This window comes from Embiotoca jacksoni, unplaced genomic scaffold, assembly GCF_022577435.1.
Source record: "Embiotoca jacksoni isolate LCO1_2020_lvr unplaced genomic scaffold, fEmbJac1.0.p SCAF_10, whole genome shotgun sequence".
Lineage (NCBI taxonomy): Eukaryota > Metazoa > Chordata > Actinopteri > Embiotocidae > Embiotoca > Embiotoca jacksoni.
In genome coordinates, this window is record NW_027185230.1 from 18,572,961 (window position 1) to 18,596,632 (window position 23,672).

General features: G+C 38.1%; 1 protein-coding gene across 4 annotated transcripts in view; it reads right to left on the reverse strand.

Moving 5' to 3' along the window:
* Nucleotides 1–22,567, reverse strand: part of znf618 (zinc finger protein 618) — a 30,546-nt gene extending 7,979 nt beyond the window's left edge. The window contains exons 1-12 of one of the 4 annotated variants that reach the window (XM_069171569.1): nucleotides 22,097–22,567; nucleotides 13,077–13,398; nucleotides 11,804–11,881; nucleotides 11,494–11,538; nucleotides 6,898–6,987; nucleotides 6,255–6,335; nucleotides 5,097–5,186; nucleotides 4,604–4,693; nucleotides 4,307–4,393; nucleotides 2,088–2,165; nucleotides 983–1,027; nucleotides 187–264 (exon numbers count right to left, since the gene is read on the reverse strand). In XM_069171569.1, coding sequence (XP_069027670.1) covers nucleotides 187–264; nucleotides 983–1,027; nucleotides 2,088–2,165; nucleotides 4,307–4,393; nucleotides 4,604–4,693; nucleotides 5,097–5,186; nucleotides 6,255–6,335; nucleotides 6,898–6,987; nucleotides 11,494–11,538; nucleotides 11,804–11,881; nucleotides 13,077–13,371 — 1,057 coding nt within the window. In that variant the 5' untranslated portion in view covers nucleotides 13,372–13,398; nucleotides 22,097–22,567. Of the gene's footprint in view, nucleotides 1–186; nucleotides 265–982; nucleotides 1,028–2,087; nucleotides 2,166–4,306; nucleotides 4,394–4,603; nucleotides 4,694–5,096; nucleotides 5,187–6,254; nucleotides 6,336–6,897; nucleotides 6,988–11,493; nucleotides 11,539–11,803; nucleotides 11,882–13,076; nucleotides 13,399–21,618; nucleotides 22,032–22,096 lie in introns of those variants that run through there. The other 3 variants (XM_069171544.1, XM_069171561.1, XM_069171551.1) reach the window with 3 other exon arrangements.
* Between the last annotated feature and the right edge of the window lie 1,105 nt (nucleotides 22,568–23,672).

Here is a 23,672-nt window from a genome sequence, read left to right on the forward strand (position 1 = left end):
AATCCATTCCTTAAAACTCGATATACACACGTCGTGTACAGCAACTTAATGCCTACACTTCAATAAACAGGTACGGAGTCTGTGTAATCATTGAGACTTTCACATGCATAGCAGCCACCGAGGGTGCGTTCACACTGGTTTGATTCCCTGTCGAGCTTTAACATGCATCTGTAGTCGTGGACTCACCAGCGTGGGACTGCATGTGCTCCAGCAGGTTGTTGTAGAACTGGAACTGGATGCCACAGGCACCACAAGTGTAGGGTTCTAAAAAATCACAAGGCCCAGAAGAGTGTTGACTCTTTGTCAGAGGCAGAAAATGAAAATGATGTGCATCTGTCCACCTGGCCACCGTTATCCCTGATCTGTACTGGACCTCTGCCAAACGCAGCAGCGCTGAACGTCACATGTGGCTGTTTACTGTGATTTCTGCAGCCTTAAGTGACTCAATTTGTAGCAGCATCTCTGAAAATTACATCAAAGATGTTAAAATGGCTTTAAGCTACTTTGGGAATTATCGCAGCAACATATAGAAGTTCATTTTAAATTGGGGCCAGGGGATTTGAGGCATGTGATATAATCACAATGTCCCCTGTTCTAATCTAGCCAGCGACACCACCCATCCCAACTAATCCTCATTTCTTGTCCGTTTCCACTATATCCTAACTAAGGCAAAAAAAAAAAAAAGAAAAGGACAAATTCATGTTTACATCCTTACATTCAAACATAAAAAAAAATTCTAAGAGCTTTTTCCAAAATCTTTGTCCACCAAAAGAAAACCTGTGTTCAGATATTCCTAAATCATAACCATGTAGAAATGTAGAAAATCCAGATAACCACAATGTGAAGAAGAGAAACTGTTTGCACCAAACGATGACAGATTAACAGAAATCAAAGCACACTAGAAAAAAGGTGAAATGAGAAGGAGGCATCATGCAGGTTTTTTTTGTTGTTGTTTTAGGCAGGAAGGTGGGGTTGGACTTACTCTGTGTTGTAGAGAAGGAGCTGGCCACCAGAGGGCTCGGAGTTCCTGTTGACAAGAGGACAGGAAGGAGGAGGAATTTAAGACTACACACACAGTGGGGCATTTTGCATCACTCTTTTCCCATCTGCATTCAATCAGTGCATCAGTGGTGTTGTTTTTTTTTATGTGCAAACAAGATTATCAGCTGAAGATCATTTACTTACAAAACAGCAGATCATTGTAAACATTTCATTGAAGCCAAGATAAAAGTGAAATCTAATAAACATCGACAAAGGGTCTTGAATGCCACGAAGGAGGGTTGAAACCTCCCCAAGTCTGCTTTCATATTATTATAAATCTGTCAAATACATCACATATCACTTTATGAATTAAATATTCAAAACAAAGAAGCAACAATCACATGTAAAATGTTGGAAAATGTAGTCGTCTGTAATATTTCTAGGAGTGTGATGCTGCGATCTGCATCATCAGCACTGTGCGGGTTTGGTTTGATCCGATTTGAGGCCAAATCTGATCGATCACGGACCACAAAGTGGCCACTTCTGAATGGGATCAATTCTGAAAGGTGACGCAGCATATTTCTGAGCATGAGTTTACAACTCTGCTTAACCCACTTTAAACCGGTCAGCGAAGCACAGACAAAACAGCAAAGACAGAAAACTCTCATGAACAAGTGAGACTTTTGTAGTTTTTGGGGTCTTTAACTTCGCCTTCATGTTTCTGAATGAGGTGTTTGTAAAGCAGCTGTTATCAGAGCCGAAGGTGATCCAACATTATATCCAACGAGGTCTCCATTTTCATGTGAAGTAGTAGAATAATAATAATAATGATAGAGCTCTCTGAGTTTTATATAGTAACAAGTGATACAAGGTAGGTCACGTAAACCTCTTTACGTCCACCGAGTCCTCATCTCAATTTTCAGCTCGGGTGTGAACAGCAAAACACAGTACGGATGGATGGAAACAGTATTTCTGCAGACAGACATTCGCTTTCACACACACCTGCTTCACAACAGAACTGAAAATACTTTACACCATTAGAGCAGAAATAATACATTTCCAGACAAGTACACACACATCCACAAAACAAGTGACTCGGTGCTCACCACTTGAATTCTGCGAACTGTTGGTGTCAACCAGACTAGACTGAATCGCACTTTCCAGTTTCCGCCTGAATGGGCTGTCTGTAAGTGAAAGCACAAGAGAGACAATGACTGACATGCCCATGCTAAACAACGTGAATAATATTTTCAATTCAAGTTATGAACAAAAACACACACACACACACACACACACACACACACACACACACACACACACACACACACACACACACACACACACACACACACACAACAGTGGAGATGAAGCAAACTTAATGACATGCAATTTACACTTAATTTTAGTTTGCAGCATGCAAATCAATCATACTAAGAGCCCTGAAAAAGCATCCAAATGTTCATATTACATTTAAATATGGGTTTAATTCCTTCTCTTCATTCCATCTTTTTGACCCACTTTTTAAGATGTGAGTGTGTGCCATGCTTTAAATAGTTCTTTATGGCAGTCGGAGGGGGGTTGAACCACAAAATGCAGTACGAGTTGGGAGAAAATCCATGATGTTTGACAGTGGACTATTGGTAATGTGTTTGTATGTGTATTTGGTTTTGCATATCAAGTGAACCATTTCATTGACTTTTCTTTTCTTATCTTATGAATCTTTCTGGTAAGATACGTTAGCTTTAATGAGACTAACATTTGGTCAATAGTCTATATTTCATTTTAACGTTTTGAAAAATAATTCAACATGTTTAGCTTGAGGCAATTAAAAAAAAAAAAAATCATACCAAGAAAAAAAAACATGAATCACATCCTCACTTGAATCGTGCAATTAACCATTCAGCGAAGGTTAATAGTTTCCAGCAAGGTTGCCACAAAAACAGCTGCAAGGTTACCCAGAGCCTTACATCCAATCTCTTATGGTTCTCATATCCTTTTTCTACACTGACTCACTGAAACACTGCTCAGCCACAGTGAGTTATGCTTCTACACATTTCCACCACACCCTCACAGCAGGACCGTGATATTACTGCGACGGTCTCTGCCCTCAAATCCAGCTATGCCAATACCACCACGGTAAACCGACAGGCTGCACTTTTGTGGTCATGCGGGCGACAAGAGACACTCACATTTTTAAAAGACAATATTCAGCAGTACACGCAGCGGGTGTTTGGTTTCTGTTCATTTTCACAAGGCTGTTTTCTTATTTTATCAGCATCCATTTCGGCACAGTTTTGACAGCACTTACCTCCAACAATAGTACAATTTGTTACGCCAGTTACGAAGCATTCAGGTTTTACGACACCAAAGAAAAGCACTTATAATTACATTCACTGATTAGCCAAGACATTACGAGCTGGCTAATGTGCTTGCTGGTCCCTTTGTATGCTGCCAAAACAGTGGCGACCAGGAGAGGCATGTAAGACCTGAAGGTGCCGTGTGGTATCCGCCACTGACATGTTAGAAATGGTCCTTTAAGGGACAGTTTTGAATCGTAGCTACTGTGGATCAGACTCAGACACCGTGTTTATTGTTTGTCTCCGCTCAGACGACTGTCAGCAAATAATCACCACTGCTGCCTCGGAGCATCCTGCAAGCCTTGGAGAAGATGCTCAGGCTAAGACTAGGCAATATATAAAAATTATACTGTTATCAGTATTATATTATTGATACTGTGATATGAGATTAAATCTCATATTGGATTTTGGGTGTCTTTTCCTGGTTTTAAAGGCTGCATTACAGTAAAGTGATGTCATTTTCTGAACTTCCCAGACTGTTCTAGCTCTTCTATTATTTGCCTTAACCACTCAACAGTCAGTCCTACAATATCATTGCAATATCGATATTAAGGTATCAAAAATATATATCGATATTTGATTTTGTTCCTGAAACACAACTCACCCTTTTACTACAAGAAACAACTTCATTTCAATTATGATGAAATTTATCACGGGCCTTAAAATCTGCGGTTGTTACAAGATAATCAATGTTTTCCTTGTTTTTCTGATCTGCAAATATTATAAGCAGCTCTGAGTAAAAGGTGCAAAGTAACTCATTCCTCTAGTTTTACGCAACGTTATCAAGGAGCCGGACACAGACTTTCAATTTCAGCCCCCATTCATAACTGGCACGACTAAGTGTGTGTGTGTGTGTGTGTGTGTGTGTGTGTGTGTGTGTGTGTGTGTGTGTCCAGAGGATTATGAAGCAATTTTGCTTAAAATTACACAACAACGAACAAAATTTAGGGGGATAAAGTTTTGCTTACTTTTTATCTTCCCAGGTTGGCTGTGACCAAATTTACTCATATCCAAACCACATTCCTGCACCCGCGATGTCTTCACATCGAAGGAGCCTACATCGAAAGAGATGCTCACAGTCAAGCGACACGTCGTAAAACTTCAAAACCAAAAATAACACGTTGGTACTTTCCTCCGCATCACATTAAAATGCAGAAACAAAGACGAATGACTAAAATCTGACTTTATTATTTTTATTCTGGATTCCAAAAGTTGAAAATTTTACAATCTTTAATAAAGAGAGTACAGTAAACACACGGACTCACCCATAGGTGTGTGAAGAGCAACATGCTCCTGGTACGGGTTGAAGTATTTGTACTGCTTCCCACAGAACTCACAAACATAGCTCCCCGTTTCTGGCAACAAGAAAACACACAAACAAACCATTGTTTTCATCCAAAATCCAGGTTAGTCGTAAAGCAAGTATCAGGTCAGTGTCAAATTTGTTGGATTAGTTGTCTTCAATTAAAAAGGACAGAATCACTCTGTTAATCACGCCTTACGTCACAAGGAAAAAAGCAGAAAAAACAAAAAGTCCAAATATGAGTGAAGAGGAAGGAGCTGGTGATTCTGACAGTAGCTTCCCCCCCCCCACCCACCCAGAGTGAAAGTTCCCATCTTTAAATTAACATTTAGCAGTACCTCAACATTAGAGAACAAAAAAATACACGGGTCTCCCTGCATGGTGCGTGGACATTCACACTATCCCCCCTTAATCAGTAGGAGTCGTTAGTGCAGTGACAAGTGCAGGCTTCCCACCTGCGAACACTGCCAATTGGGTTTGAAGGGACATGCGCTGCCGCCGGTTGAACCCGAGGTCTCTGTGGAGGTGGGCGAGAGCTTTTTCCCCTGCGAAAGAGGACTTTTGGACTCATGTTCTGCAACCTTTCCAGGGTGGAGTTAGCTCATTGTGACCTCATAAGTGTTATTTTTCTAAAATGGATTATCACCATGACTTAAGCCCTTTCATTACAAACTGTGTTAAGTATCGGACACCGGTAGAATCAAGCTATAAGGCTAGAAAGGGATTTTCAAAGCCCACTAATCAGGAAGGCCACAACTTAAGATTTCAAATAATATTCTCTGGAGAATAATTGAAATCCAACATAAAACAAATTATATCAAAATTTTGTATAAACATTGGGTTACAGCGTCAAACTTATCCCCATCATAAAACTCAAAAGGCAGCTACAAACTATTTATATCGTATTCTGCAATCTTGCTCTGTTATGGTAAATCTTCATTTTGGTTTTACAATCATCATGTACAGACATTTTCTAATTAGCTTTAAACTAGGGGTGTAACAGGACATATCGTCATCCTGAATGGTTTAGCATGGAACCAGATTTCTTCAACTCGGTACGCTCTGTGATCCAAAGTATTCCCGTCATGTGTCTGTTTACACAGCTGTATTCACAGGACCGAAACAAAGTTCCACCTGTAACGTTCTGGCGGTACACCCGGTATTGTCAATATCATGCAAGTTGGGTTAACAGCTGAATGAGCGACTTCTCAGCTCACACACAGTACCGACCAATCGGCTGTCCTGCTCAGCTGGTTAGCAAGCGGAGCTCGCACTGACTGCATAAAGACCCTGGTTGTTGTTTTTTTTTTTGTTTTTTTTTACAAACAAGATGCCTCTGTTCTTAGACCTGATGAAAAGAGACAAAGGCAGCATTATTTTGCACGCTTCTAAAATGAAATTGCACTTATCTTGATGGATATTTTTACAGGTGAAAGTCTTTTTTTTATATGCCAGAATTTGAGTAACTGAGAACATTTAAAATTAAAATAATTTAGGCATTTCTTTTGTTTTGTCTGCCGCACCAAAAATACACCAAACCATGAATGTTGTGTACTGTTACACCACTACTTTAAAAAATAAAAAATAAAATAAAATACATCAAACAGTCTTACTTGGTCCAATTTTCTGATAGGGTTCAACTGGCTCCTCCTCTTTAAGGCCATCCACAGGTAACACTACCTGCTCATATGGATCTGAGAGGAAATAAGTATAGAGATCAGTGAATACATACACTTAATGTAAAATGTGACTTGAGCTCTTTGTGAAATATCATGTTGTTCCCAGCTGAAGAATCACATGTTTATTTATTGACTGCTTTTCTGAGGTCACTCAACTTTGTCAAATGTCATTGCGGTCACAAACGGTCACACGGCCTTGAAGTGGAAAGTTATACATAGCTTATTCTTCCTTTCCATCTGGATTTAAATAATATCACAAACATGTACTCAAAATGAAAATAAAAAAGGGAAATGTCTTTGACGAGCAGCTTTTACATTGATTGTACAAGCCTGTCTGAAATGCATTTAAAACATACTCTGGCCATTTACTGTATTTGGGTAAAAAAGCTCCAATTTTTTTTCTTATCTCCTCCATTTTACCATTTTGCTCAGATTTTGCTCCTGCTGCATAAAATAGAGATTCTACTCTGAGAGTGAAATAGGAAGCTCACCGAATGGCTCTTAAGCTCAGGTTTTCGGGAGTTTCAAAGAGAAAAAAATTACTTGTCATGCAAATCGTGCAAAAACTCCTGGTTACCATCAACTGCATGCAGGTCGCGGTGCTCCTGGAAGCAGCTGTAGTATTTGTACTTCTTGCCGCAGATGTCACAGGAGTAACGGAAGCTACCTGCAAGGTGAAAAGGTGGAGAGACCGCCACAGTTTATATGTGAGTGACATACAGGCTAGCAGACAATGGATATCATTGACAACCAGTATTTTGTGGAAGGCCATATACATTTAAAATGCAATAATACTAAAACACAGATTATAAAGCAGGAGAGATGGGACTTTAACATGAATCTTGGACATGGCAGATACAGCACACACATTTTAACCAATTGAACTCCACCACACAGCAATTTAATAAGCACCGAGATGCAGCTGAACGTCTTGAACCCCAAGGTGCTCCAGTTGCTTCTCATAAAATGAACAATAGAGTTCTGTTTTTAGTCTTTCTGCAGTAGAAACTTGGATAAATGAGCAAACAAATAAGTACAGAGGATCAGATTTGATTGCATGCAGACAGACAGGGAGGCTAAATGAGATTAGGTAGATGAATCCCAAGGGAAAAGGTGAGGGAAAAGTTAATAATGAATGTATTACTTTTATGAGTAACATCTACATGAAAACAAAGCTAAAAATATGCGTATGCAAATTGTATTTTAATGCAAATTCAAAGCCGCATTTTGAATTCCAATTAAATTTAAAAATGGTGAAGTATGGTAGAACAACTTCTGAAGATTAAAATAGCAAATTGTTTTTGCGTTTTAATTTGCCATGTATGGACTTGCACAAACTGAACATTATGAATATAAACTGAATTATTTATTTTTTTAATGTACATTAATATCACTTTACGTTTATAAGTTAACAATTGATTTAGCTTTCATAGACATTTCTTGTAAACTCTATAAAAGACTAACAGAGTAAAAGGACATAGGGGATGCAGATTGCTTCTTTTCCTCATGTTAATTTTGTTGCAGGGTGAAGTATTGCGCAGCCAGGCGGCCATTGAAAAGTAAGAACATCTGAAGAGTCTCGGCAATCTGTTGCATAAACTGTGTCTCAGAGCAACTGGAAGACAATATTAGTTTCTGACCACGTTCCTCCACTTGGTTTCTTTTCCCCATGATAACACGTCTGAGTGATGTTGCCGCAGCAGAAAGCCTCTCAGCACACACCTACACGACAAATGTTTTAGCATTTAGCAACCGAGCGACAACTTCTAAATTTCTCTCCTCGCCGGTCTCGAGGGCGACTCTCAGCGCGGTGACCTGGATTACGGTCTGGATTCGGGTTTGCAGTTTGGTCTGAACTGAGCTCTTGTCGTGCTTTAAAAACATTAAAATTTGTAATTAGATTTTTTTTTTATTTTTTTTTTTAAACAAAGCAAATGGCTGTGCTACAAAATGTGACACAAGTGGGCCCAGAAAAATATGACAATGCTGATTTAAAAACAACAATTTTCTTCATTTCACACACCAAATGGGATCATGAAATTTATGCTTAACTAGCGACAACGACGATTATTAGGGTGCCTAACTGTAATTGCATTTATAACACCTCAAGGGAACAGTACCATGCATATTCTATAATTTTCCCTCAAATTAACATGATTAAAACTATTTTCCACAAATTAGTGGATTCCTGGCATTTGTCCGTGTAATTAAAGCTCACATAACATCATTGCTGCGAGCACAGGTGAGGACACATTCAGAGTAAAATCGATAAAAGAATAAAAATAGAGATAATTGGTTATGGATGCATTTTCCCTGCAGGTTGGACTCTCTTTATTGTTACGTTTCTGTGCACCTACTTTTACAAAGCCACAGTCAGACAAAAACACAGCCAAATAAAAGCAAGGACTGCAAAAGGCAGGACTATTTCAAATAAAATAGCAAAAGGGCCGAATAGGAAGATCACTGGGGGATAGGGGGCCACACAGAATATTCAATAAATAACTATTAATGAGAAACAGATATATTAATACATGGAATAAACTTGTCATATGCATCTCTTTTACGGAATACATTTCAGACAGCAAAATAAAAGATGAACATAGTGAAACAGTTTGGGCCTGTTTATGATGTCATCAAAACAATTCCATGCAAACATAAAATGCTTATTGCAGGTCCATATCCATATTTGTTTAAAAGGTAAAACAGTACAACTGTATCCAGACAGGTGCTGTAAACTCAGCTAAGAAAAGTTTTCAAACATGGAAAACAACAAAAAATACACAAGGACAGAAGTGACGAATGTGAAACTAAAAAAATGTGAGAAACTGTGAAAAAAAAAAAGAGCTGCGGTTTTGAATAAGGAAAACTCAGAGAAAATAGCATTATGTAAGCCTTCAAATCTAATTTTGAATTTTGCAAAACCTTTTATTCGATTTCTAGCTTTCAAACACTTAATTTAAACCTTTCAAAGCTTTTTTTCAGTTTTGAAAGATGGCATGATATTCATGCCATAAACTTAAGACTAGACTTGTAATTTATTTTTCATGTGGCTCAAGAGAAAAAGTCCATCCCATGAAGTCATTACTTTCATAATTCAACCAATTAGCAACTATTTCCTGCTCACTGATTTTGACAAAACACAATGAAATATCTCAGGAAATATTTATTCTGACATCATTCAAATTAATTTGGAAATCATAGATATTTTTAATTTAATAAGGACTACAATTATGGTATATTTAACATTCAAAAAGCACAGTTTGTGTTTTCAGTTTTAGGTGGCACAGAGTTTTGATTTAACAAAACTGAAAGCATGCTGTAAATTAACGATAAAACAAATTTTCGTTTTCTTTTTGACGATGGATTAAGTGTGTGGGGAGCTTGATAACCACCATTACGTTGCGCTCATGTTATTTCTATTCCGTCTATTTTGATTCCAGAGATATCCTGATGTGCTTGAGAAATATGAACCCATGTTTCTAAGAATCCTCCTGCAAAGTTAAAGTTAAATCCGTTTCACACGTTATAATTTCAAGATCAATTTGTGATTTGTAATTCGGGACCGCAAGTTTTTGTTGTTGTGTTTTTTGTATTTTTATATTTGTGTTTTGCACTTCAAAGCCGCTCATTTTTGTGGTTGCGTTTTCTTTTTGTTTTTGTGTTTTGCACCTCAGGACCACAGGTTTTTGGGGAGTTTTTGCATTTATGTGTTTTGCACTTTAGGACTGCTCGTTTTTGTTGTTGTGTTTTGCACTTCAGTGCCACCATAGTTTTGGCATCTGATTATTTAAATACATCCTGCCAAAGCTAGACTTCTTGGATGGTATTTTATTGTCTCCTCGGTACCTGGAGCAACACACCCCCACCAACGCCTACATTTTATTTAAACACGGGGCTGTTTCTGGTCTTAACGCCCACTTAATCAAAACTAAGGAAAGTTTTTTCTAGCCATGCTCCCAAAATACTCTCTTCAACTCCAAGAACTCCTCCACAACACAGCCTGTGTTGACTCCAAAATGTTCCTATGCTAAAACTTGTTAAATGCAGGGACATTTATTTCATAAAATATACTATCTGGAAAATCCAGGCTTATTATCCGCTGGCCTAATTTTATTTTCCACAAATTCTCAAATGCAGGCTTTCAGTGACCCAGAATAAGTTGCTGTTGGTCTTGTGTTAAGCAGACTTAATGTGGAGGTTACACTGACGCCAAACCTTCGCAGTGCTGCCTTAAACTGGAGGCTTTAATTACTGTTGGTGTCTGATATGTAGATCCAGTGTTTATCTCAAGGCAATCACTCCATGAATTTATTAAGATCAATCACTCGTCTCACTCATCACTTTCTGCCACCTTTTTTTGGTGCCACATGGACTGCTAAAGTTATATTTAAAAATACACACATAAATTGATATGCCAGTCATTATCAAGTAGAAAGTCTAAATATATGGCATCAACAAAAAAATGCTTTGCAGATCCTCTTACAAATTTAATCTAATAGCAATTTATTTGCCAAGAAGCCTCACTGGCCTACTTATTAACACTGTCACAGACCTTTTGGTTACACTGTGTTTGTAATTTTCCTACTACTTAAAAAAAAAAAAAAAAAAAAAAAATCTCGTTCTCCCTGCATAAAGATGATTGTTCTTTTCTACCTTTCACGTTCATACTGCTGCCTTTAAGCGATGTGCACATTCACGTAATGATTGCCGAGAGTGCATGTAGGAAGATTTATAAATAACTCAAGTACTACTCTGAGGTAAGAGTATTTTTAGTCCTAATCAAACTTTCACCATGATGTCAAGATGCCTGATAAACGCAGGTCCTGGTGGCTGATATAGACTGCCATTCAAAGATTAAAATCACAATTCCAGCATTAATTTTTATAGGCAGTCTCAGGTTTACCTCAGGTAAACTAGAAGAACTCATGATGCCAAACAATACGTCCTGTGCGCAACTCATACGTACTTTTAGAGTGGCTCAGTTTTAACCAATTTCCTTAAATATTCAAACTTCTATAAACAACCAAACATCGCTGTAATTGTTAGAACATTGTGTCCGTGTCACAATACAATGAGGTTAAGTCTGAGATTTACAGTGGAACGACAAGTCCACTAAATAATAAACAACATGCTAATAAAGTTGTTTAGTGGATGAGTGTGAACGTGTACTCACTGTTGGGTGTCTGGGGTAAACCATCTGCAACCATGCTCTCTGATTCTACAGTTGAAAAACAGGACAAAGAAGAGTTGGACTTCAACGAGTACCGTAATGCCAACATGTGCTCACAGCTTTCAACCTGAATTTCACATTGAAGTAATTCAGAGGACAATAAAACAAGATTATTGTATAAAATACAATCCCTGGCCAGAACTGAACATACATGACTCATGTTGGAGAAGTGAATCATTTCAGGAAAAGGAAAAACACAGCAGTCAATTATTATTTGACTTCTCGCAAAGACAAGTGAAGAAAACGATCTTACCTCTGTGTGCCCTCACGTGTGTCTGAAAGCAGTTATAATACTTGTACTTCTTCCCGCATACCCCACACACATATGAACCTGCATGAAAATACATATCAGCGTCATTCAAACAAAGTAATAGTAGCATCAGGAATGTATATACAAAAGAAAAATCAGAAAAACAGATTCATTTGTGTCGTAAAGCTGTTAATGTTCTCTTTCCTACGCCTTCAAATTTACAGTGATTCCACTGAGACGTTTCTTCCACTTCTGTTTCCTAAAAGGGAAAAATTATTACAAAACTGATTCATTGACTGAGCCAAGACAAATAACATCAGGACCAACGACGTTATATTTAAACGGGTCAGTATCAGCCATAAAAAGTGTCCAAGGAGCCATCAAAGGCTACAAGGTGCAACGGAGCACCAGAAAGTTTTGATCGAAGCTGCGAGTGATAACATTCATCATCAAACACTCGTTTATTAGGTACAGCTAACGAGAACTAACGCAGTCTGAGGTTTTAGAGGTGTTGATTACATTAATAAAGATTTACTAAATACTATAAACATTATTACCCGTGTAAAAGGTAGGATTTAATGAAACGGCGGTTGTGTAACAACTGCATTAGCTAATGCTGGGTGTACCTAATAAACTGACCACTGAATCTCTTTTCAGTGCATACATTTGCACATGTACACATACACAGTGCATGTAATTGCAATTTGCAATAATAGCATTAATCATCACCATTATCATGTGAAAGAATCGACTTTGCAAAAGAGTGGAAGGCAAATATGAACAAAAACTTTTACGTTCCAGCTCACCCAAATTACAGAGCAACATATTTGATCATTTCCCACGAATGTTACACACTAGCGATGTAGATGGGTGTTATTGGCCCCAGATTTGGAGATATTTAATGTTTCAGCTGCCGTCCCAATACACTGCCATACCAATATACAAGAATTGTATTTGTTCTCACAGGATTGAAAAACCACATTTAAAAAAAAAAATTGCACAGCAACTGCACGGTGTCAGTAGTTTTCATAGAGGCCGTTTCTTTTGAGGAAGTTCTCCAAAAAAACTGCCCACAGTGACATTTCTGAATTATCTTCAGTGACTATAAACATTGTTTTTCGTAAACTGGCACTGGGGTTCAATTTCCTGAAATGCCATTTTTGAATGCCGTGCACTTTTGAGTTCAACAGTCAGGAAGCAACGTCAGGGTCAAAAGACACCAGACATGATTGCCGTCAGCAAATGCACGTATATGTCCATATGTACATTCACACACCTATGCATGAGTCTGTGCTCTTCGTTGGAGGAGGAGTACCAAGGGCAAACATACCCTCGGTCTGAGCTCTACGAGAACCACCTCCACTTGCTCCTCCATCATTTCCTCCGATGACAACACAGATCTCAGCTGGGTTGGCATCACCGACTTTCCCGTTGCTCGTCTCCGAGGTGCCGGGCTCTTTCTTGACGGTGACAGGTGGCGGACTAGTATTCTTGATCGCTGGAGCATCTGCGGCTGCGCTCCCACCGTCTGCCTGCTCCTTCCCGGGATTGGGTGCTTCTTGTGCACTCATGACTCCACCTCCACTGAGCCTGTGCTTCTGTATGAGGAACAGAAAAACAGAGAAAAAGACTTGAATGATCCGTCGGAAAATGCAGTCTTGATTGTGGCACGACTTGCAGCCCGATATATCGGAATAAAGCCCAAAGCTCGCCCTGCCAGGTCGAACAGACTGTGCCGTTTTAAAATTACCATGAAAACAATATCAAAAGGGAAAAAGTTTCTCTGGATGTCAGGATGCTATTCGAGTAGCGCCGAAGAGCAAGCAGCCCAAAATAAAATGAGCAGCACCCTGCAGTCTAAAAAAGATTTTTTTTAAAAAGGACCAACCACCACAGTAAAGAGCTCCATGAGCTCAAATTGTACAGGAAAAACTGGAAGTAATAAGTGCGACAGTGTAATTTTGAGAAGAGAAAAAAAGACAATTTCACGTTAGCCATGAAGAACAGAGTGGCTTAACCATTCATGAGTGACCTTTGATGGCATAAATTCCACAGCTTTGTGGCGCCCAAATGCTCTAATTTCAGAAATATCTGAATTACTCAACTTGCCACTTCAGCACATGGCTATAAAAGGCCTTGTCAAGAGAATGTGCTCAGAATGCAACCAAGCAAAACAGAGTTATGCCAGGATGACTGATATTATGGAAAAAGGGAAAATTGGACTTCTAATAATAGCGCACCGATACAGCAAAAACAAGCCTTTTCATAGCCCAAATACACCTTTCTTTGGATATGACACATGCCCAACAAGCCTCAGCGAGATGAGCCCGTGAAGCAGATAAAGCGAAGACAAAACATTCGACGTTTATAGTCCAAACAGCCGACCTTCAGCTGTAATAAAGTGTAATAGTTCTGTCTGCCACTTCACACTGTATGTGCAACAGTAGACCAGATGGTTGTTCAACCTTTGTATGAAACAAATAAATATAGCTTTTCAAAATCTAACGTGGATTTTGTGTACAACTGTATGTGTCATTGAAATTTAGTTACAGCTGTTTCTTTTCAATTTTTTATTGCCATTTTTAAAATATTATATTTTTCAAGTACTTAATTTTGGGTATATCCATTTCAAGATTTTTCCATTCTCTCTTTTCAGAAGTCTCAACACAGCGTCTAGTCTTACCAGTGGCGTGAGATGAACTTGTGTAATCTTATCCACACAGGCCATGGTTTGAAAGTGAGTGCTGAAATTAGCCATCATTATAATTACCACCGTTTCAAGGTAGACAACTGAGATTACGACCACCAATTCGGTACGCATATACCATATGTGAAATGTGGTGTCGATTTCCTCATCGGTTCCGGAGTCATGGCACAGAATAATAGCCAGAAAAGTGTTTTAGCAGATGATTAGGATGACATAGTTAAGATGGCCATTTTGGATATGAATTGTAATCTCTTCATTTGATCCTGTTATACATTTGTATACAATTTTGTTATAATTAGCCAAATTATATCTTGGGGTAAATGGCCTCAAACATGTTTAGTGAGGTCACAGCAATCTTTGACGACCAAAATCTAACCACGTCATCCTTGAGTACAAGTGGATGTTTGTGCCAGATGTGATGAAATTCCCTAAAGGCGTTCCTTACATATATATATTGTGTTCACATGAACGGGATGTATGTGGAGTCACAGTGACTTTTGACCACCAACATTTGATCACTTCAGTCTGAACAAATCTTAAAGGAAGTCCCTCAGGAAGTTCCTGAGATATGACGTTCACGAGAACGGGACAAACAGTGAACTAATGCGTTCCAGCGCGGTTGTCAACAGCGCAGAAGCATAAAAAGGAAATATGTTACAGCAGAAAGATTAAGGCAGCGAATTTGTTTGCCAAAATAAACAGTACTACAGCAATTTGGGTTTAGCCTTGAGCCAGCTTTTCTCTTCAAAACAGGTTTGCTTAGTGTTTATGGGAAAATTTAAATATTGTGAGGCATGTTTTTCACTTTTTATTGGACCTACAGATTCTAAAATGACAAGGAATAAAATAAAAAAAATAAATAAAATTTAAAACAAAAGAAGCAAACAATCCGTAATGTCTGCAATGCGAACATTTTACTACTGATATGGCGTCTGAAAAAATACACAACAAAATACCGTAAGTTCGACCAGGTAAAAGTGTAATTCTGATTTTCATTTGATGTGATTGTGAATACTGAGCTCAGTTCAAAGCAAATATTTGCAATGAGATAAAAAATATTTTAGAACGTTAAACGGAAAAGTTGCAGCCGTGTGAACTGCACCGTCTCTGCCTTTATTTAAATATTTGTATTTAATGTTTTTGCCTTTTCATCACAACTAAAACTACAATTGATGTATAAAAAATTAACTCACTTTCCTCATTCATGTTTTAAGATGCAACAAATTATATCTAGCTACAAAAAAGCCTGAAAAACTGGAAGTGGAGAGAGTCGTTACTCAGTATTAAATAGTCAATATCGCACAATATTACTTAATATCAAAAAGAACTTGATTGGGAAATCCCTATGCACTGGTGTGTACAAGATCCCCAAAGTCACACTGTCAGGACAAAAGCAAAACCATGAAGCCCAATGACCTTAAAACTTGTGCAATAAACATCTGGTGAGACACAGATCATGACAAGGTCAGGAAAACATGTCTGAAGCTTTAAACATTCCCAGGATCACCTCAAAGGGTGTAAAACAGCAGAAGTAGGGAATAACCAGGACTCTCGCGAGAGTTGGACGACCAGCCAAGCTGAGCAACCAAGGACCAAGTCAACGACCAAGAACGGTTATTCTACGAGCTTTGGAAGTCATCTGCAGAAATAAGAGAAACCTGCCGGGAGGACAATCATCTCAGCCACACTCCTTCAATCAGGGCTTTATTGTGGGCTGACGAGACAGAAGACACCCTTGAGTAAGATGACATCTGACAGCACTCTCGGAGTTTGCCAAATGGCATTTAAAGAAGTGCCTGAGGAAAAGTCAACACCAAGATGCTGGAGTGGCTTTAAGACGAGTCCTGACTGTCGCTGAGCAGCCCAACCAAAGCTCAGACTTTAACCCCACCAAACATCTGTGGAGAGACCTGAGGATGTTCAGACGGACGCTTCCTGTCCAATCTGAAAGAATTTAAGAGATAAACTGACCAAATCCAGGTAAACAAAGCTTGGAGAGACTTTCCTAAGAACACCCAAAGATGTAATTGCTGCCATAGGGACATGTACAAACACTGAAAAAAAAAAAGGTTTTAAATCCTTTACAAAAAAAAATATATAATTTGCTAAAATCCCTATAAACATGTTCTCACTTTGTCAATGTGGATTTTTGAGTTTAAGTTTGGCATCATCCACTTCATCCATGTAAAATAAAATCTACGACTCAATCAATTGTTCAAAAAGTGAGGAGGTTTGAATGCTTCTGAATCAGTGACAGCTTTTAACAATATGGTCATATATCCCTATGAAAGGTTGTGGTGTAGAAGTATTCGCTAACATTACTAATACTTTATGTATCCAGTGTACAGTTACTAGTTAGCTTCTTCCGCCACTGTTCATTACATTCAGTAACTTGAATTTTGCTGAAAAAAGGATTAAGACATTCTGTTAGCGTTTGTTAATAGCACACCAAGAGCAAACGAAGGGCCTAAATGGAGAAGTTAAATCAATAAATCAATGCTTAACAAGTCTTAGCTTCACCTATTTTATCTTTTTTTCAAAATGGACATCGGATGTTATTGATTGGCTCCTGATTGATTTTAGATTACCCTGCTATGGGTGAAAAGAAGCAGTGCATGTCATTGCCTTTTTAAACAAAAGATAACCGACTCTTGTTCCCTGTATTCAACTGAAATAACGTTGCATTTAAATGACTTTTTGTCGTCTGTAATCAAATCAAATAATGGGAAGGACTCGGGTATCTGAATTACAAACCCATTTCCTGAAAAACGTTGGGACACTGTAAAAGGTAAATAAAAACAACAGGTGATTGGCAAATCATGTGAACCCATGTTGAATTGGAAAAAAGAACAAAGACCACATATCAAATGCCAAAACTGAGAAATTTTATTGTTCCATGAAAAATGCACGGTGATTACAAATTTGATGGTAGAAACATGTTCCAACAAAATTGGGACGGGGCAACAAAAGACTGGAAAAATGTGTGATACTAAAAAAAAAAAAAAAAAAAAAACTGGTGTAACATCTCAACTAATTAGGCTAATTGGTAACAAGTAAGTAACATTTAATTTGAACATATGATTGGGTTTAAAAAGAGTATTCCAGAGAGGCAGAGTCTCTCGGCAGTGAAGACGGGCAGATGTTCATCAGTCTCAGAGATTGTGTGGTTAAACAGTGAAACCATCTAAGAATAATGTTTGTCGATGGAAAACTGCAAAGAATTTGGGGATTTTCTCATCTGCGGTACATAAAATCATTAAAAAAAAATCCTGAGAAATCTCTGTAAGCAAAGGAGAAGGCCAAAGAGATGGCAGAGATCTTCAGGCCCTGAGGCAGCACTACTTTAAAAACAGACACTTCTTTAATGGAAATCATTGCTGGGGCTGAGGAACACTTCTGAGGTTTTGGAGCAATAAGCTGCCATCCAGACGGCGTCATGCTTACATTAAATATGTTGCTGGCATCAAATTCAAAATGAGCTTTCCAAAAAAAAAAAAAAAAAATTTTTTTTTTCTCAGTTTCAACATTTGATATGTGGTCTTTGTTCTATTTTCCATTAAATATTTGTTAACATGATTTGTTATGATACTGTTTTTATTTACATTTTACACAGAATCTGAACTTTTTTCAGCGCAGAGTTGTAATCAGTCCCTTAGTCATCCATGTTATATTTCTTGTGCATCATTTTGAAACCTGAATATACAAAATGTCTGTTGTGACCTGTTTCCTTCTAATTAAAGTCAAAAATGCAAAATTAGCCATCTGGCCTTATGTTCTTTCAGAGTCTGAGGCTTCAGATATACTGTAACTTACATGGCAGGACGAAAATCTAAACCAGATGCACATTTCCTTGATGTTCCTTACGACTACAGCACCAAAGGCTAACAGAGGACATAAACAATCACACAAGAACGGGAAATATAGTTACATTAAATCTTCAAATAGCATTTGGATCAAGGATGTATAAATAGTATCTGTACAACAGGCAGTGAAACAAGAACACTGTGATTTATGTCAATTTAATGAACTAGTTTTGTTTTTTGTGTTTTGAAAATGTCACCGTGTGCACATTAACCACAAGATATGATTTCACCGCACTAAATTTATCTCGGGCTACGACAGAGGGAGGTTAAGCATACAACAGAAAAACATCTCGAGGACATACCTCTGTACAGAATTCAGCGCTTAGTCGAAGTACTTAAAATAATTGGCCTATATTTGGGCAGTACAGTATCTCCCTCTGCACAATAATGTAGTAAATCAATCACTGCTTGGTTAAAGCAAAAAAAAAAAAAATCCTGTGTCTAACCTGGAGAGTTTTTTATTACCTTGAATTGTACCTCGCTGTGCTAAAAATCACTATGTTCTGCATGTTAAGTAGACTGGAGGAGAGATTCCAAATATAAAATACAAATTTGTTTAAGGCTCATGAAAATGTTTCCACTCTGGAGGGATTAAAAATAGGATTCATCTGAAATGGTGGGGGGAGGAGGGATGGAGGGGGTCACTTCAAATCACTGCTTTGACTGCATGTTTGTATTATCCAGAGTGGAGTCAGTGATGAGGAGCATAGGTTGACCGAAGACTGGTTCACACTAAATGCTTTGCTTTCCCTGCTTCTTTAATCAAATGCACATTTTCCTGTCCTCCGTAATAAATGTCTTCCAAGACGGTGTATGACCAATGATTTCAAAAAGCAATAATGCAGAGAAATGGATAAATCCCCCCCACCCTCCCCACCCACCCCACCCCACCTCGCACACAGGATGCTCTGGAAAAAGAAACTGTGTCGTCTAGTAAAATTCCATCAGCATACACTCAAAAAACCCCATAAAAACCTTTTCAATCTATATGTTAATGCCACGAATTAAAATTTAATAACAAGAGATATTGAAAAGCAGACTTGAATTATACAAAAATAAATCCTGAAAGATCAGGCCCCTAAAATTAGAAATTCAGGGCTGCATCCGGACTGCTGCTAAACCCTTGTAGGCTGGCAGATTAAATTTTTGATGAAAATCAAAATTACACTGCACACTGACGCAGGCGCAGCAAACCTGGCACTATTGTGATTTATGGATTCATTAAACCCGCGGGAGTTTCCCCCCTCCCCTTTTCACTCAAAGAAATGAGATTTGCTTTGCTGAAAATTTGTATTTTCAGAAAAGCTACTCAGGCTGTGCTCTACCTTCAGAAATGGTCAAGGAAAAAAAAAGAAGCTTCTGTGTATATAACCACTGCACGTAAACAGGCCTAATTTTCATTGCTGCAGCAATTGAACATCCCTATGCATTATTCATGAAGCCAATAAGGTTCATTTTTACAAAAGGAAGAGGCTGGAAAAATATGTGCAGAATGCACAGAATTTTTTTAATGCAGCACTCCCAACCCCTGAAAAGCCATTCCCTCGAGACTAATTTAAGTGAAGCCATTTTCTGACATTTTCAACATGCCACTAAGAGAACGTAAGGTGTTTAAAAGGATGTATGGTTTCCAGACACATTTAAGGATGATCTGCGATTGTATACTAAAAAAGATCTGGCAAGACATCAAACACAGAAACCAAATAACACTGCTTACCTGAAAGCTTTAAATGAAAAGTGAAACCTCTGTAGTAAGTTAATGGGAATTAGAGCAGCAGCTACGTTTCAAACCGTGCAACCGACAGGCTGTAAATATGATCCCTCACCATCTTGTGTTTATCACAGCCTGGAGGGACAAGTTTCACCTCTCCATCCAAACTATTCGCTCCAAATACCCTCTGTGAAACAAAGCTTTTGTTCATTAAGGTACTGACAGCTCAGCATTCCTCTTACCTTAATTAAAACGAGAACACTCCTAAAATACAATCCCCATTAACAAAAATCGGGGTTTGAAGGTGCTTTTTTCTTTTTTGCTGAAACACTGCAGCATTATTCCTGAGGGCTTTATAACTTATTACTTGGTCCTTCAGGTATTCTGCATATAAACATTCCCATCACTCAGACTGATCCAACCCTATTAAACTCAGGACACTGGTTGCCTCTCTTCAGCTTTGTATTTCAGCTGAAACTAGACTTTTCAGGCAAAAGGTCAGAATTTACACCCAGATTTTTGCATACCAACCACACAATTTCCACCAGCTCTTTTGAATTGAATGAATACAGATTTGAAGGTCAGCATTAAAATTACCCACAGCAAAAAGGCCTCTTGCAGTTTTCCCGTACATTAAAATAAAAGCAAGCCATGCAAGATGGGAAACTGTTTGGCGTCTGCAGGATTAATATAAACAGTAGAGGCAATGCTTGTGATTGTTTTTCCTGCCGTCAAATTATGCTGACATGGGCTTTCTTCTTCCAGAGCTGTTCAGTTCACTTTGGATTGCTTTTTTTTTTCCACTTTCCAATCTCTAGAAATAAAAAGCCCAAATTGTTTTAAATTGACCGTGTGATAATTCAAAACTGTGTACCAATTAATACACATAAACACTCATGCAAAAAAACCAATTCAATAGAGGCTGCAAAAGCAGTTTGTGTGTGTTGGATTGAAGACTTGCAGGATGTATTTTTTTTTTTTTTTTTTTTTGCTATATTTTGTCTGCATCTAAAAGACTGCAGAGACAGTAAAAGATTTCCCAAATGACTCTTTAAAAAAATTCTCAAACCATCAACCTAATGATTCAAGACCAAAACACTCAGCATGAATAACACCAAAGAGGAAAACGAATTAACTTGCACAATGCTTTGAAGGCAGTTTTTTTTTTTTTTTTTTTTTTTTAAAAGGTCATTTTGCACCAATTTGCCCAAAAAGCACATTTCATCGGAGTCTGATCTAAACACATACAAAACGGCGTCTGTGCATTTCAGAAGCATAAAATACACCCTGACACAAATTAACTAGCATTCAATATAACAAACAAGTCTCAAAACTAGTCTCGTTACAATTTCTAATTTCCCCCAAAACGGCTGCCTACAGGTGGCGCCAACGGCACCCACGATTTTAAATCCTCTATCTTTCCCCCAAAAAATAAAAGTCGAAATGTAATTTGGACATGACGACACTTTGTTTCGGGTTTTCTTGCCCATCCACGATGAACAGCCAGCCGGCAAAATGCAACCAAAAGTAGGCTTACTGTTGTGCGGAGTGTCAGAGAAGCAACTCCGGAGCCCTGCTGCCCAAAATTTGCAGGAAAATTCACAAAACATGGCTGCAGGAGGTTTTTGTGTTTCAGATTGTTCCTCCCCTCGTCGTCCTTCATGTTGCCACTATCGCCCGGTCCCTTTGATCAAAGCGACATAAACAGCGTTTCCCCCCCTGTGATGGTGAATATGTAACAGACGAGCACGCAGCAGTTCAACACAAACTTCATTACGAAAATTTAGGCAAAAAAAAAAAAAGAAAAAAAAAAAAAAAAACATCAACAGATTAGGTGTATTTCAGATGGCTTCAAAGCCTGCACCGAGACACCGCCAGGTCTCCGTGTCCATGAGGCTGAAACTTAACATCCGCTACACAAATTTATTAAAAAAAAAAAAAAAAATTTAAAAAAAAATAAAAAATTTAGGATTTCTAAATCATAAAAAAAAAAGGCAAACAGCGGTTTGACATACCTCCAAAAACGATGCAGCTCATGCGAAACAGGCTCCCCCGCTCCAGAAACCTTCCCTCCCCGACCAGAGGTGACTGCACAACTGCTTCCTCAAAAAAAAATTGTGAATTAGTTATGAGAATTTCCAAATGATAAAAAAAAAAAAAAATTTCCTCCTCGGCTTTTTTTTTTTTTTTTTTTTTTTTTTTTCCTCCCCTCTCCACGACTCGCTACGTTACATTTTAGTAAAGCGTAATGGCGTAATGAGTCGTGGATGTGCCGAGGTGTTAATCGGTCCGTGCAAAGCTCTCCGTCGCTGCCTTGCACGGCGGGTTTGTGTTGCGGTTCCTCCTGTGGAAATTTTCGTCCGCCATATACAAGGGCAGATTCCGAAATTGCAGCGCCACACCGGCCTGTGCATTAAGCCCACAGGAGAAAAAAAGAAAAAGGAAAGACCAAAAAAAGTCTGGGAAGAAGACAGAAAAATGGGTTGGCCAACGGTGAGGTGACACGGGGAAAAAACAGACGAGAAATTACGCAGAGGAAAAAATTCCCCATGTGAACCGAAACAGGACAACAGGAGACTTTTTTTTCCTGCAGCTGCACTGTGGTATCGGAACATCAGGGTTTTATTAGTTGATTTAGATGATAGTTTCCGGTTAGGTCCATGTTAAAACCTGTTTGGCTGAAATTCTCTGTAAAACTACCAGAGCACCTTGATCAGATAAATGTTCCAGTTTCCAGATGTTTATAGAGGCCTAGTTCCTCATTTAAATGGAAAGTAAAAATAGAAGCGACCCATGGTCTACTTACTCCTGAATATGTCAAAGATGTATGTTCTCTGCTTGTTAATGTACAAAATAGACCAAAATAAAAACTCCCTTTTGACAAAGAGGAAGACTGAATCCACTAAATGAATCGATGTCAGTTCCTTTGCTGCAGCACTTCCCTCATTTTGGTTAAACATTTTTTATTTTTTTTGTTAAGAGAAACGTTTTGATTGACCAACACATTTTGTTTTCAAAACCTTACTCTGAGAATTAACAATCTTTTTTTTTTCTTTTGAAATAGTTTAGTTTTTATCTCCAAACAAAGTTTTTTTTTTTGCCAGGATGTGTAAAATTTGTGTTGTAAACGAATGATAATTTGTATTTCTGTTATATTTGCATGCAGGGCTGTAAATGTGTGGTCGAGTTATTTAGATCAGAGTCAAATAAAATGCACAATACCAATAATGATGATCATTAATAATCATCATCATGTAACATCTTGTATTATTCTAGAAGCAAAATTCAAACATTAAAACAACATTATCATGCAATCATGTAACTGCTGAACATCAAATGACACATATTAGGGTTATTTTGAGATTTCTTTAAGCCTTTTATTCTTCACCTGCATAAAACAAGATGGATGAATAAGCATGACTAAAATCCCCAGTTAAAAAAATAATCCAAATAATAAACTTTATTTCTATTTAATTTTTTTTTTTTTTAAGTTACAAAGTACTTTACATAGCGAACAAAAAGAAAAATAAGCAAATGTTCAATGCGCCACATATCCCAGTAAGTTCAAACAAATATATGGCAGAGGACACA